The 16,348-nt window shown below is 40.5% G+C and overlaps 1 protein-coding gene across 3 annotated transcripts; it reads left to right on the top strand.

Annotated features, from left to right (window-relative positions):
• The first annotated feature begins 11,118 nt into the window (after positions 1-11,118).
• Positions 11,119-15,955, top strand: TMEM139 (transmembrane protein 139). Of its 3 annotated transcripts, none has more exons than XM_004175976.5 (4): positions 11,119-11,223; positions 11,459-11,610; positions 12,559-12,867; positions 14,172-15,955. In XM_004175976.5, exons 3-4 carry the CDS (start codon positions 12,620-12,622, stop codon positions 14,638-14,640), a joined length of 717 nt encoding a protein of 238 aa, XP_004176024.5. In that variant the 5' UTR covers positions 11,119-11,223; positions 11,459-11,610; positions 12,559-12,619; the 3' UTR covers positions 14,641-15,955. The 3 variants fall into 3 exon arrangements, with proteins under 3 accessions (XP_004176024.5, XP_041570672.2, XP_072782239.1); XM_072926138.1 differs by lacking the exon at positions 11,119-11,223 and adding an exon at positions 11,231-11,314; XM_041714738.2 differs by lacking the exon at positions 11,119-11,223 and having other exon boundaries at positions 11,230-11,610.
• Positions 15,956-16,348: the final 393 nt, after the last annotated feature.

Below are 16,348 nucleotides of genomic sequence, written 5' to 3'. Positions count from 1 at the left end.
TTAACAATTTACAGCAATTAAATGGCATTCAAACAAGGGGAATAATAGCTCCTTAATCCAAACAAAAGAACAGGAAACACAGGCAAGGATTTTTTGTGGCACTGACTGCTAGAAAGATACATGGGATGAGAAGGAAGGGAGGTCAGAACTAGATGCCGTGCAGAAAAGGACAACGTGTGGATGAAAAGGCATCGGACAAGTAAATTTCTTTTGCAGAATTAGGGATGAAGGTGCTTGCAATTTCCTTCTGTCCAGATAATCTGGACCAGCTGGGATTATTCCCCACAAACCTCTGCTGCAACTCTGAAGGGCGCAGAAGGGGTTAAAGCAGCCTGCAGCACAAAGGGTGTCGGAGCGGCCCCGGTCGGACCAGGTCGAGCTGCGGAATCCCCGGGGACGGAACACCCGGGCTCCGTCCTCTGGGAAATGAGAAGGGTGCGGCGGCGCCTTTAATAACGGGAGCCGGTGCTGATTAGTGTGGACGGCACGATCCACTGCGGAGCGGGAGCGGGAGAAGGGAGAAGGAGAAGGGAGCGGGAGAAGGAGAAGGGAGCGGGAGAAGGGAGCTGGAGCTGGAGCGGGAGCGCGGCGCCCGCCCGCCCGCCTACAGGCTGCGGTGCCCGGAGCGTGTTAGGGACGCTCAACAGGGCTTACACCCCTGGAGTATTAATACAGGCAGGGGGTGGTGCTGACAATTTCTTAGGCATGATCAACACCTGAAATACCGTGAAATTATCTGTTTCAGTGAAACATTTGTACTTCAGTGAAATATTGCTTTTTTTTTTTTTTTTTTTTCATTGAAGAAGGATGCGAGTTAACTCAGGAAAATCTCAGCCCTGTTTCCAAGGCGCATAATAAGAGTCAGTCCCCATTCTAAAAGAGAACATTCTCTGAGAGACCTGCAGTTAATGAAAGGATTTGGTTAAAGTCACAGCTGAAGGCTTTGTAGTAACTGGAATTTGATCTGAAATGACCCGAATCAGAAGTCAGTGCCAGTTACAGGAACAGTCTCTTCGTTTCCCTCTTCCTTCCCACTGCTGTGATACAGCAGTGCCTTTCTCCAGTCAGGGCAAGACAAGGACATTGTTACAGGAATCAGGACAGTAAACAAACAGCGTTCAGACTGTTCACAATTAATTACTCAACAGAATTTAATTGGAAAGCACCTAGAAATTATTTCACATCAACAAGCCACCTGAAAAGCGGTAAGGATGGTTTATGTGGAGCATTAGGAGACAAAATAGTGGATCATTTGTTGATTATTGATTTATTGATTTGTTGATCAATAAGGACACAGAGAATAAGGAGAGTTCCGTAGTGTAAGCATGTACAACAGCAGAGAACAGCTGATAGTTGCTTTGACAAAGTATTTGGCATATATAAAAACTTTAAAATAATCACTTAATGACATTAGGTAAGAAAGTGTCTACCACTTAGGAACCATACAGTAACCCTAAATATCTAGAAAATCTGTTAATAAAGAATGTGGAGAACACTTTGCTTCTGTGAATGACTAAATATGTGTCCTGATGTGTTTGCACATTGCACACTACATACAGTTCTACATGGCTGTGCATTATAGGTACACATACTATCAAATACATATATTCTGTGTATCAGACATGAAGTAAAAATGGAATGTATGGCTTCAAGTTTACTTGTTACAGAGAAGTGGCCCCTTAAATGTTTTTGAGTACTATCAAACAATATGTCTCACAAAATAGTGTTTCCACATCAAACTTAAATCACAAAGAAAAAACATTATTTTATGGCCAGTTTGTTAAGCACCTCAGTGGCCTGGATAGCACTAAGAGGACAAGCAACACTGGAAAATCAGCCTGTATAGAGCTCCTTGGTTAGCAACAATCCAGTATAATTCCCACAGTGCAGGGAGTTGAACTGCTACAGTAAAAGAAAAAAATTCTATTCAATTACAGTGAAATTGGCTCACTTACTTCCCTATGGTAGGATGGGGGAGAGAATCAAAAGGGTAAGAGTGAGAAAACACAAGGGTTGTGATCAAGATAGTTAATAGGTAAAGAAGTGTCCGCACACACAAGCAAAGCAAAACAAGGAATCATTCACCACTTTCCATGGGCAAGCAGGTGTTCAACCATTCCCAGGACAGCAGGGCTCCATCATGTGTCACGGTTACTTTGAAGAAAATTAACTCTATCACAGCTAAAAAAAGCATATGAGATAAAAAGTATCCAGGCATTCTCAGGAAGCAAGTGGCCTTAAATAAATTGTACACCTGAAGTAAAGAATGGCACCAATATTTTGGTGACATAAAACTGGGAATAGGGAAAATCCAGCAATCTTTTAACAGCAAGTAGAGCTGCACAAACTAAAATGTAATGAAAGGAGGGCAAAATGTTTACTTCCTTCTCAAAGGATATTAAGAATTGATAAATGTATTTATATAACTGATATAAATATATTTGCAGAATGAAAGGCCAAGCTATAATCAATCACGGGACTCTACCAAAATGAGAGAAGTTAGATTTGTTAGGCAGTAAATATTTACACTTTGTTGGTGCTCAACTAACCAGCCCAGGTGGCTTGGTGTGAATGCTATGGAGATAACCCAGAAGGGTCAACAGTTAAACCAAAGAGTTTAAAATCAGCAACAACAACTCCCTCATCCTAAAGAGTTTTGCATAGGTATGTCAAATGTGGGGAATCACCGAACCACAGCCTTGTTATTTATAATACCAGTATCTCATCTATGACCCCAAAACAGTAATTTCTTTTCCCTTTGACTCATTCAAGAGCATACATCCAGTATTAATCTAGAGGATGTCAGGATGGATTTTTTCACCACTTTGTGTATGTACTTCAAGCTGTACCACTTCCGTTGTCTCTTCCTGATCTACCACAAAAACCTCTTCCTATGGCAATTTCTAGCCAAAACTTCTCCATTTAGAGAGTTGCAATTCACAAGAAGCCTTGATTTTGTCTGTTTTTTGTTTGGAAACATGTTTACAGCCAAATTCCACATAGTTTGTTTGACCTATCAGCTTCAACACAACTTTTAAGAAAAAATATTCAGTCTCCAAATTAACAAAATATAAAATAGGAGCATAAAAATAATCTCTGAAACAAGCCTTTGCATGGAGATGAACATATCTCTGCCTTCTCCAACCCTGTAATTAAGTGTGTTGACATGGTAGATACTGTATTGCCAGGTTGTACTTGAGGTTCAGAATTTTAGAAACTGCAAGACAGGCTCAACAAAGTTCACCATAGCTGGGCTGTCATGGAACTACACTTCAGGGTAGGATTGCAAGAGGAAAGCAGGAAGCAGAAGCAGGACATGCAGAAAGCTGTAGTCCTCAGTACAAGCAAACAATTGTCAGGGATTTTGCATAAATAAAAATAATCTGACCTTTACAGTGGTCATAGGAAATTGAAAATGAGTTCACTTCCATATAGTTCTCATTCTGCCCTGACCCCTACTTTGCAAATATCATTTAAAAACAGCAGGTTAACATAATATTGCCAAGGAAGCAGAGGAGTCAGCTCTCATGGAGGCCCTTTATCTTTTCTTCAGATGGCCAAATGTTCATGCTGTAACAGTGCCTGAAGTACAAATTTAGGAAATCTTGGTGATGATCAAAGTTGTTGCTGAGCAGGAGTTGTTAGTGAGCAGGAGAATCTGGCTAAAAGGAGCACCACCATATATCAGAGACTTGGAAACTTCATCAATATTAATGGAACCCAGGGATTTTGTCAATATCAATGAATCTCAAGCAGGAAACTTATGAGAGATCTGGGTGTCTCATACTGCCACACACTCAGGTGTGAGAATTAAAGGTCATATAATGGCGATTCTGATAAAAGACTATTCTCTCTTTTTTTTTTTTTAACCAAGCAAGACAATATTTGGAGGAAGCAGGGAAGAACAGAGGAGGAAGTGAACAAGAATATATACCTCATCAGTACTTCCAATATAGTCAAAGAAATCTCTTCAGCCAAGACTATGATCTTTCATGCTCCAAACATCAGTGAGAGCTTTTCAAATAGTTAACACCCTCTCATGAATCACTCTGACGTCTTTCATCATCTGCAAGGAACTTCACAGAACAATTCAATGAATCAGAGGTTGCCAATAGCCAGTAAACTTAAAAACTCTTCTCAAGAAACAGAGGCACTATTACAAGAATCATCTTCAGCATCAAATATGACTTCAACACAAATGTCCACAAACTATGATCACTCTACCCTGAAATTCTGCCTTCAATGGCAATCTTCTAATTTTTCACAGAAAGACCCTTTACAACCAGTCAACACTTTCTCATGAAACAGGTACAATGTGGAATAAGCAAACTTGCACAGTCATCACCATTAATAAATTCTCAAAGCCGTCAGTTCAACCAGATATACAGTCAATTCTACATATTGAGTGTCCTGGTTTTCTGTTGCCTACAGTGAACAAGAAAGCTATCTCTCAGCAACAGAAGCCCTGATAACACAGAGTTCCCCTTCACAAACAATAGGAGTTGCAGTATCCCTACTGCTGCCACCTCCAAAGAAAGCAGAAGGTGCTGTATTGCTTTCACAGTGCTCATTTACAAGGAGCAGGCTGGGCTGGCAATGATGTGGTGTGGTGCTTTTATGAGACTTTCCCTGCAGCTGGTCGCTGACCTTGGAAGTAGTCATTTGACCCCCCAGAAACAAACATGCGAAACATCGGCACAATGACATTCTAGAATGTACCAGAATGACAACGCAGATGCCATACAAACTGCAACACTACGAGGCATGACAATGGCACATACCAGAAATGCATTATGATGTGCTCTTGCTAATTTGGCAGTGTCCATTAGGAATGCAAATCCATGCCAGAACAGGACCTGTCCTGTCCGTATCACTAAATAAACTGACATCTCAGACTGGGGAACCATGCCAAGATAAAAACTACATTCTTTTCAGCTCATGTGACTATTTGCTTTCATAAAATAACATATTTGCTCTTTCTGTGACCCCTGTGAATGCTTATTTGCAGGGATGTAACTGAAATATAACACCCATTTTTCCTGAGGCAGAAAAAGGAACCAGATTGAGTTTCCTCCCTCCGAGGTGTGCTGCCTTTATGGCAGATGGCTGGAGCAAAAACTAGTGGTAAAACTAGGCTGAAGCAGTGTTGCCTTTGAGTGGAGAATATCTAACGAAGAAAAAAAGAGGATCCTAGTTTTCAGGCAAAACGTATCTTTACTGAAATAGATTTTGCTTTCTCTTTTCTTTTCTTTTCTTTTCTTTTCTTTTCTTTTCTTTTCTTTTCTTTTCTTTTCTTTTCTTTTCTTTTCTTTTCTTTTCTTTTCTTTTCTTTTCTTTTCTTTTCTTTTCTTTTCTTTTCTTTTCTTTCTTTCAGTTTCATTTCATACTAAGTTATCTATCTCTCATCTTCCATAGCTAAATTATTCTGTGGCTTTGTGACACTTGCTTTAGACTTATGAGCACCTTAGGCTGAGAACAGGCATCAAGGAACATGTGGGATTCTGTGCTTCGTTTGCTACAAAGCACAGCACTCAGGGATCAGTACCAATAACAGCAGTGTCCTCTTCTCCAGAGCACAACTCATCAGTAAAATGGTTCCGTGATTTCTCTATCTGGCAACACTTTCCCCATTCTCCCACCCCTCTATTTACTGGAAGAATTTGAAGAAAGTGCAATGTTATAAGTAGGAATGTAGGAGCATCTCATGTGGGTCCCATCAGCGACAAGAATTCATGCCAAATTCCTGCTCAGTAATCTATATTCTGCAACAGGCACTCCAACCTCTTTCTCATCTTCTCACATCTATTACATTTTAGTCCACAGTGAATTGCACAGTTGCTGTATTCCAACCCAAGTAGCTTGTATTTTACTGTTGGATGGTAATTCCCAGCTATATCAGGTGTGGTTCCCTAGCAAAACCACCTAGTGCTATTGAAAGGAAGAGGGCATCCCCCTCTCTTCAACACAGAAATAGGCTATGAGGTCCTTTCTCCTCTCCTGTGGCCATACAAGAGCTCCCTGCATGGTTCTGTGACTGTTAGTGTATTAACACAAAAGAAAATAGCACTTTTTTCCTTTTTACTTGTTTATGCCCTGTTAATTATTCAGTGCATGTCAGGGAGGGCTCCAGTGTATAACAGGTTTGGCAACATAAGCAGCAAGAATATATCGCTAGGACCAGGGAGGAAGATAAGGAACAGAAACTCTGTGGCAATTACACATTAACTTTTCTCACTGCATTTCATGTCCTTTGGCTGAAAAGTTCCCTATTTTAGAATGCTGAAATTATGTCTGGAGAAAAGGAATGTTCCATAGTAAAGCTGCTCAGCATACACAGGTCTGATTTTCTCTTTTTTTCCAGACACCTAGTACAGTCTAGAATGACAGCAAATTATCTTCCTGTGTTCTTTGAACTATCCTCAGTTGAGTCCTTTGTTTCATCTTACAACTATTTCTTTCTGTTCATTTGCTCTTTCCACACTATGGAAATTTCCACAGTATTCCACATGATTCTTTCACCATATTCTGGAAGTAGGATTTTAACTGCCTTCCTTCTTCACATTTAGTCACGGCTGTCTCCTCCTCTCTCTAATCCACATTAGGAGCTCTAACTTAGCAAAAGAGAAGAGGTTACTGTAGTGTCCCATTTGGTAGCATTTCAGTCACCAAGGTGGATTCTTTCAGAGAAGTGCATACTGCTAATTTACATCCCACACAGACTAACAACTCAGTAGAAGTACTGCAGTGTGCAGAGATTCTACACAAGTGAAGAAAGTCTTCCAGCAAAAAGTAAATAATTTAGACCAAGATGGGCTCTATCATTAAACTAAATCAGCTGCAGAAAGTTTTACCAGTGTTAATGAAGCATCAATCACAAATTTAAAGTGTTTGCCCTAAGGAGAACTCAGAATAAAAAGATGAGGAAGCTTCTAGCCTTAACTTTTTTTTTTTTTTCCAGACAAAAACCAAAACACATACATGATGTATGTGAATTTAAAAGTCTGTAAGAGGATATAAAAACCTCATATCATCTTGGTCAATGCTTACTATTTTTCTGTTCCTCTCCTGGCAGGAAAAGGAGATGCTACTTCGTTAATTTTAAATACTTCGGAACTTTACATGTGCAGACAGCCCCAAAAAACACTTCACATCTTGAATGTGACTCCCCACTTTCAGAAAAGAGAAAACCTTTAGTTCTGCACAACATAACAAGTATCTCTGACTCAATCTCTGTACATTTATGCTTTTCAGGCATCCTTCAGACAGCTGAGGAATTAAGAATATCAGTAGAAGATTTTTGTGTAATATCAGTCCATCTGTCAGCACATCTCAGCCCTGATCTATAGAGAAAAGCCACTGCAGGTAGAAGACAGATATGCCAAAAAAACCCACCCCACAGTGACTACACAGATAACTTTCAACCATTTTCCTGTAAGAACTGGAATAAACTGGAAGGAAATGGAGATTGCTAGTTCCTAGGAAATGTATGACCATTAAGCTCTGTCAGGTCAAACACTAATAATTTTCCCAAAGTTACACACATATTTTGAATATCCAAGCATAGGCATTTCACTTTCCTTGGGCTTTTTCCTTCTCCTGCCTACAACATTATACTGACCAGAAACATCAACCAGAGCTCATCATCGTCCCATGATCTCTAGATAAAATGCAGTGATGCAATTTGCTTAGTCACAAAAGTGACTGTGCAAAACCAGGGGGACAAAAGGTGAGCATGGAAAAGGTGATTCAATAGCACTTTGTCCCCAGAACTTGCTCAGGTTTTCAGAAATTGCTTCAGGATGAGGTTATGAGGAAGAGTAGACTCGGCAATTACGGTCGGATTAATCGTGCCATGGTGTGCATGTCACAAACCCTTGGGAATAAAGCAAGCTTCTCTGCATACCGAGCTGATAACTGAGCTTACTGTAGGTACTAAGTTAATTAGTAGCTGTTGGGGCAGAAGGTTGAGTAGATAGTGAGATGAAACAGGGGAAAGGTGAAATGCTTCCTAGAGGCCGACAACAAGCTATGGGAAGAAACAAAGAAAGAAGTGGAAAAAAAAAAAAAAAAAAAAGGAAATTCACACTCCTAACTAAAGAAATACATTGTTAAATGAAGGTTCCCATAGTATGACCGAACAACGGAGAACAGAAAGCTTTCTGTAAAAAAGAAAAAATATCTATTGTACATGAAAGGGAGACAGTTTAGCACAGCAGGATAAATGTGCTTGTTTACTCTCCCAGGCTTCAACACCTTGTTTAACAAACCCTGCAGAGTGATATCTCTCAGGCCTTACCCAAGCCCCACAGCATTTTCTGTACCTTTTAATCACCAAAAACTCCTTGATGCAGCGTGTGATCAATTTTTCTTTGTTATGGATCCCAGTGACAGTCTGAACCAGACTGTGGAAAGAACCAAAACAGCAGACAAGCAAAAATTTCAGAAGTCCTTCAGAAATGCTAAAAGGCCTCATGTAGAAGCACTTTTCTGCTAGAAAACATATTACAAAGGTTAGTTCATAGAAATTCATCCTGCTTTGTATCCTTAGACTTACAAAGCAGTATGTATCACCTTCATAAACATGTTCAACTAATGCACTCACAGCTGCATCATAAAGTATTGTTGTTTTATGCATGCTTGTAAATGAATAAAATTAATTCCTAAAGATTCAGCAGAGTCATCCACGAACTGCATGGGTAAAATTTACAGGAGTTACTGAACCCTAAACTCCAACAGAAATAAACTGATGCAATCAATACAAGCAACAAAAAATTCAACACAGACCTACCATTTCTAGCTCTTTTCACCCTGATATTTCATAACTATGTCCAAGACTATTTTAAAAAATGGTGCACCAATCAAAACTGCTATACAAATTTTCAGCAAAATCAACATCTTTCTATCTATCCACAAATCAAATACAGCATTTCCAATCACAGAAGTAGTTCTCCAGCAAATAATGAAGATTTTTTTTCACCTTTCTGACTTTCTACTAACTTAGCAAAAAGATCTAGCCCCAAAGCTGTTGGAGAGAATCTGAACAGGGGAATGTGCAGATGAGAAAAGTGCCACAGCTCCCTCCACACAGCTGAAGTACCTTCTGTAAGAACTTACAAGGGGGATTCAACAATGGTCAAATTGTTGAGGCCTTTGGACAGTAGTCACTGTACGTACCAGAGCTGGGAGTTGTCTAAAGTCATCAGGCTGAGCTGGTAATCCATTATAGATCTAACAGAATTTGCTGAGTAAAAAATGGGCCTTAGATTCTTTCTACACCTTTCTGTGGGGTTTACTCCACCAAAAAAGGAAGAATTTCCTTCTGCTCCAATGGTTTGGGCCAAGTCAACCAAATGACAGCCACTACAACCCTGGAAATGATTCCCACTCTTCCTCCCTTCTCCTCCGCCACTCTGGCTATGCATTCCTATTTTTCCCTTTAATGGAGAACTAATGGTTAAATGATAGTTTAGGGACTAGATTGAACCCACTAAATTCACTCTGGAAAAATGTAAATACTTTCCCACTGAGATGGCTGGGTTGGTTCAGCAAGAGATCACATGAGCATTGACTCACTGCAAGGAAGACAGGAGGAAATGGAGAACAGGAAGGAGGATAATTTTAATTACCTCCTAAAATCAGTAGGATGTAAATCTTATCTCTAAGGAACAGTTCTAACAACCACCAGCTACACTGGTTAGAAAGTAGTTGCTGTTTGTACTGACATGTACAGATTCCACCATGGGTCAGTCATGATGCCTGTGTAAAGAGGCTGTCAAAACAGTTTTCTCAAATCTTCCTTAGCACTTAAGGTGTTCTCAACACCAGGCAACCCCAAAATGCAAATCAGATTTTCCATCTAAATAACAGCCTTGCAAAATGACATGCTACACACCAGAATCCTGACTTTCTCCCCTTTATGTGGGTGTTTAGTCTGCCATATTCAAAAGAATTCTCTTGAAAGCAAAAAATGGATAACAATCAAAGCTTAAAGTCCTTTATCTGTCAGCAGCCAGAAAGACAATTATAAGGAGAAAACATTCAAAACACAGAAACATCGACAAGTCTAGGCTGGAAGAGCAGATGATCTGGTCCAACCTCTTACTGAAAGCTGGGCCCTGACTTCAGTTGTGTCTTGAATATTTCCAGCCAAGAGGATTCCTCCATTTCTCTGGGCAAATAATAGCATTTTGCTGTTTTCACATTAAAAACTGTTTTTCTTATATCTAGAGGCACTTACCCTTTTTCCTGTTGCCTCCTATCCTGTCACTATGTAACCTCATGGAAACTCCCTCCCTCCTCTCTGTAACTACCTACTACTATTGGAAAACTGTGAGTAGACACTCACCACCTGCCCAAGCCTTCTCTCTCCTCAGCTGTACAAATCCAGCCTCTTAAGCTGTCAATGTTCTCCAACCCTCAAGACATTCACCAGACCATATCCAATTTTTCAGACCACATCCAAACTGAGGGGACCAAAACTGTACGCAATATTTCACGTGTGTCTTAACAAGTGCTGCTGAGAATAATCCCACCCCTTGTTTGCCTGTTAGTGTTTAAGAGGCATTTGGACAATGCCCTTAATAACATGCTTTAGCTTCTGGTCAGCGCTGAAGCAGGTGGGGAGTTGGGGAAGGTGTAGGTCCCTTCCAACTGAAATTATTCTATTCTATTCTATTCTATTCTATTCTATTCTATTCTATTCTATTCTATTCTATTCTATTCTATTCTATTCTATTCTATTCTATTCTATTCTATTCTATTCCATTCCATTCCATTCCATTCCATTCCATTCCATTCCATTCCAGTTTTCAGACACACACTAAAGGTTCAGATAACAGGAGTAATTCAGTACTTAATTCAGTTCTGTTGCTTATCAAAACCTCTCATTCCATTCCCAGATACATCAGGGAGTAAAAATGTTTTTAACTCAGCCCTCTGTGAAATAATACCCTTTCCCCCCCTTTTTTCCCCCTTCTGTTTGTAAAATCAAAGAGGACATAAAACAACATTTGACAAACAGAACTTGATCAGGACAAACGTATGAATTTACACTTTACAGAAGTCACAGATTTATATGTGGTCCACGTGATGTGGGCTGGGCAGGCAGTTGTTCCTGCTTTGTGAGGCAGAGATCAAGATTCCTTTGCTACGTAGGGGAAAACCCAGATTTTTCAGGACAGTTTCTCTCGTTGAGGTGAAGCAGACCAAAGAGACACGACACGGGTAAGCACTCCCACTGCTCACTCCGCCCTCGTTCCTAATGAGTTTCCTGCTTTTGTGGGACAGACCGAGAAGAGCTGCAAAAGTGTAGAAGGTGTGTGGCCGTCTAGAAACTGCTTTGGATTCCGAACCTGGAAAGCAGAGATTCTACTTTCCCACCCAAAATTTGTACAATGGGATCTTCCCATCAGTTGCTACCTTTTCATATTCACTAGTTTCTGACTTTTATTTTCCCAAGAAATCTTCATAGTTTCCCTACCAAAAATCTCGAAAGGAGGAAGGGAGAGTTTTACCTGGTGTTCTATCCTCGGGTCAGCAGTGCGTATTTTTCCTTGTGATGAAGAGAGAAGTTAAAACATGACTGCTCGTACCTACCGAAACCTCTTTCTGGTAAGTAGATGCTAAAACAAACGTGTTTCTTTTGCTTCTATGTATTTAACTATTTTTGTAGTTAAATAGGGGAAAGCACATACTATAACATGGAGCTATATAAAAGTGTTTATTTTTTGGAGAAGAATATTCATAAAAAATATGCCCATTGTGTCATGTTTTTTTCCTTCAAAGAGGTCTTCACCAAAACAGTGGAAGAGATGTAGGTTAGTGTAATTTGTGCAAGACAGCTCCTTAATTATGGTATTCTTGAATACCACAGATCCCAAGCATTCATTCTGTATTGACTGCACACAGTGACAAGTGCTGTCTCTTTCACAGAAATGGGGTTTGGAATGGGGGACAGGAAAGACTCTTGTATCTGAGAACAGAGTAAAAAAAGAAAGCACATCAACAGAGAAAGAACTGTGAATGCAGATAAATACTGAGATAAATGCTTACATTTTACAAAAGCACACATACCCTAGCTACATCCAGAACCTAAAGTTACCTTACTGCTCACTGAAGTAAGATGCTAAATTCACCAGGGCAGACAGGCCTATTAAATAATAGTGCTTTTCTTCCGGGATTTCAACGAGTATTTGAATGTTGATTAGGCAAGGCACAAATGTCCTAGAATTAACTATTGTAGTTATTCTGTGTCTTGCTTTTGCAGTAAGATCAATCTGTATTCCTGTTAAGCTAAGCCTTTTTAGATATGTCTGGTAATAAGTGCTGATGGTCCATTTATGCATTTTATGTTTTGCAACTGTGTCCAAGTATTCCAACTATTCAATATGCACACACAGAGGAAATTCTAATATGTTTACATTGGTGTGCACAGATTTCCCAGGCTTATGATGTACATGCATGGACTCCAGTGTCTATGTTTTTACTTTGATCATAATACTTAGAAATGTGTTTATATACTCACATTTCACATTGAAAAAACTGTTCCATCTTCCACAGATGTCTGTCCCTTTAAGTGCCCATCTGTTCTCAAGTGCCTGCTACCACCATCCCTTCTACCATGTGGTTAGAGACACGATGGAAGAACATCCGCCAAACCTTGCTGCTTCTGTTCACCTCTGCTCTTCTCATCGGGGTCACCATGCTGGCCATCTCCTCTAACATCAACCCAGTAGGCTATTTCTTTCTCGGGGTAGGGGGAGTGTGCCTGGTCGGCTATTTGCTGAGTGTGTTTGTCGAGTGTTACCTGAGGAATCAACACCAGCGTGACGCAAATGAAATACCTCCAAACAGGCAAAGCCAAGCAGGGTAAGCAGCAACCTGGTTACTCCCCTTTAACTCTCTCACCTCACTCATGGCCATTTTAAGAACTCTTTTGCTGTCCTTCCCCTGAGGCACCAAACACAAACTCCATTCCCAAAGACAAAAGTTCTTTTCAGATTTTTTTCCCTCATTACTGATGTGGAGGTTGCAAATGTCAATGCCACACATGTCCTGTGCCTTTTATAATATGAATTTTCTTCTCCCTAGGAACTGATCTGCTAAAACTTTACAATGTTAAACCTATCCAGGCCCATTTTATTTTTCTTTGAGTAATCGAGGCTTGCCAAACAATGAGTCAGACAAGGAAAAAGAAAAAATGTTGAAGCAATACCAAATCTTATTTGGGTTTAACTCTATAAACCTTATCTCTAGAGCAACAGTTTCTTGGCAAACTTTAAGAGAAACCTGTAACTGGGTGTGTTTCTACTCTTAAAATTCCTGCTTGACTCTAATAAAAACCCCTGAGTTTTAGAGACTCTTGATTACTATCACCTCCTCTTGGCTTCATGTTCATTTGCAGGTTCTCAGCATCAACCTAATTTAACCCCAGTTTTCCTACTGTCATTGAAAAGGTTAACTCTGTATGTAGCCTTGCTTCCTTGCATAATCCAGATAATCATTATCCACGTGCATAAATGACTTGATGTTCCCAAATACAATGTTTATTTTTAGAAAGACTATATGAAAAAAGAAGTCTATATTGGGCCCTGCTAGTTTGGGGGTATACTTAAAGAAAACTAGTATCCTTTTATTTAAAAATACAACCTGAAGAGGAAAATGTCTCCGAATTCACATTTTTTCTTTGCAAATAGTTCCTTTAAACACAGAATGAATAGCTCTTGTTTAAACTAAATGAAACTACTTAATTTTCTCCACTTCTTAAAAATGGATGGACATTGAACTAATATATTTTAAAAATAGGTCCTGTTTCAGGTTCTTTATGAGATAACTAGTAGTTAGCAATCCTTAGTGATAAATTTCAACTCTAGGAGGACACCAGGTTAAGCCTAGGACACTGAACTGAACAGTGTGGGTAGCTTCACTAACTCTGGGGAGTGTGGAAAAATGGTCAGATGAGCTATTTTCTATACTAGTAAGAAAGACATTCAGTTGGCTGGAGAGATGAGCTGATCCAGGGCCAAATAACCTGCACAGCAATTCCACGTGAGATACCCTGTCTCAGTGCCATTTGTTGATTGTAGCATGGGGCCTATAGTCCATGATACGTACTGTAAACATAAATTATGCTGTAAAATAATGAGCGTGTCTGGCATTGCTCTCTGGCACAGGGTGAATGCTGCCTACGAAGCACCCACCTATGAGGAGGTGATGACCATGTCAGCTCCAGCCATATGGACAATTACATCCAACCCAGGCTCTGTGCCCTCACCGCTGAGCGAGCCTCCCCCGTACGACGTCGTTATTGAATCCTCTGCCCAGCAAGACATGATGGTGGAGGCTCTCCGGGGGCCAGTGCCACCAGACACAGTGCACACCTCTGAGACAGACACGGGCTTCAGGACACAGCTGCAGCTGGTGCTGCCTCCAAGACTGCAGCGGTTTGTTTCGGACATCCATGAGGACAAAAATGTTGAAGAAAGGTTTGAACCACTGGAGCCACTCACTCCACCACCTGCTTACGAGACTGCCATCAGTGATGAGGTCTTTGCAGATGCTCACCAGCCCTTTGCATTAGGACTGATTTCACCTTCGATGAATACAGAACCAAACCCCCACCTCAATACAGGATGTTCCTAGAGGGATGGTAAAACAGCTGACAATGTTTTGCCTAAACATTTGTCTCATGACTCTTTCAACCAGAATTGAACTACAGACACAGCTTCTGATGTTACCAGAATCTTTTTGCACAAAACAGAAATCAATGCAATACCACACTGCTTTGACTTAGCAGATACATAAAACCACCATGAGGAAAGTTGTGTTATGTATGGCAACATTCTCAAACTGGAGATACACCTTTATGGGAGAGGAGAAGTAAATCCTGAGAAGAGACAAGATTGCCAAAAAACCTCTGAAGAAGGACTGTAGGATGCAGCCAGAAGAATCTGCCTGGAAAAGTGGAGGAATAGAAACAACATTAAGCACATTCTGCCTGTGCATTGCAAACAGCAATATTGCTGAGTCCAGTGTGACTTCAGCCACCCTGAAATCCCTACAGAGAGAACAAGCCTGTGCTCCCCACCTTGCTGTTTTGCAGCAACACAAATTTGTGGTCTGAGCTGTTTCTTCTGTCCCTCTGCCACACCTGCTCCACATCCTCAACTGTGCTACATGGGAGTGTGACTGAGGGGACAGTGTCTGACTGCATCTGGAAGCTGGTACCACCTGATACCTGTCATTTAGGGTCAAAAAGCTGATAGTATTCATCAAATGACTTCTGTTGTTCACAAAGTTGTCATCCCATACAGCCAGGGGCGGACAAGAGGGAGATAAATTTTCCCTGTGCAGCAATGGGATATGTACACATGTAAGCATCCTCTCCTTGGACTTCATGGCTCTACAGCAGGGTTTATGTCTGCTGTATTATAGATGTACTCTAACAGACGGCATGAGACACTTTACTGTCATCATGCACAGAAAGGCCAAAGCTCCTCCACTTCTCTGTGGGCTCTGGAGAGGTCCAGTCTGTCTGCCAAGGCAGTGGAGTGCCAGAGGACAACACTCCCAAGACATATTTGGCCTTCATCATGATGGTTCTGGGCTGTAGGCATGTTCTAGCTCTCCCTGATCAGTGATGCTGTGCCTTTTTAAATGGGTGAGCTAAACTGATCAGCTCTGCAGTGTCAAAGTGGTCTGCAATATGCAGAGAGATGCATTTGCATCTAGTGAATGTCCAAATTAAAAAATAAAAATGCTGGAACGAATCTCCTGTGAAGAGAGCAGCAATCATCCCAGCCTTGCTCATGACTGCATCTTTAATTCATATGAGCAACCATCAAACCTTCGGCTAGAAGCAAATAAATTATTTCTTATTGTTTGATTCTTTATAGTTCAAGGGAGAAAAAAACAAACCTTTTATGTTGTTTATAAATAAATAGGACTGCATTAAAAATTCCGGGTGGCATCATTAATTTTTCCTCTCAAAGGAAACACTCCACAAAGCCATGTTTTTCCTTGCATTCTGCTTTTTTAATAATCTTGACTTAGAAAAGAGAGAGGAGTTTAATTTATGAATCAGCAGCTGAATCACTTATTATCATTATTGATGAAGCAATTATGATACCTCAATTATGGAAGTATTAGGAGAGACAAACTTGCTGATCAAGGAAATGTGATTTCTTTAATGTCAATCACTACTTGCACTTCCCTCCTGTATCTGCTAACAGAAAAGAAAAACACCTCACCAAAAGGTGTCACAGGTATGTGACACAGGCATAGAAACTTTGAGTCTTAAACTGGGCAACTCAGGACTTGTCTGAGTGCATCAAATTGCCAGGAGTCAGGA

Source organism: Taeniopygia guttata, chromosome 1 (assembly GCF_048771995.1).
Source record: "Taeniopygia guttata chromosome 1, bTaeGut7.mat, whole genome shotgun sequence".
In the NCBI taxonomy this organism is placed as follows: Eukaryota; Metazoa; Chordata; class Aves; order Passeriformes; family Estrildidae; genus Taeniopygia; species Taeniopygia guttata.
This window is presented reverse-complemented; position numbering and strand designations above follow the sequence as displayed.

Coding starts and splice junctions, on each gene's coding strand:
- TMEM139 (XM_004175976.5), top strand. CDS start 12,620: ATGTGGTTAGAGACACGATGGAAGAACATCCGCCAAACCTTGCTGCTT. Junction 12,868..14,171: donor AACAGGCAAAGCCAAGCAGG/GTAAGCAGCAAC, acceptor TCTCTGGCACAG/GGTGAATGCTGCCTACGAAG.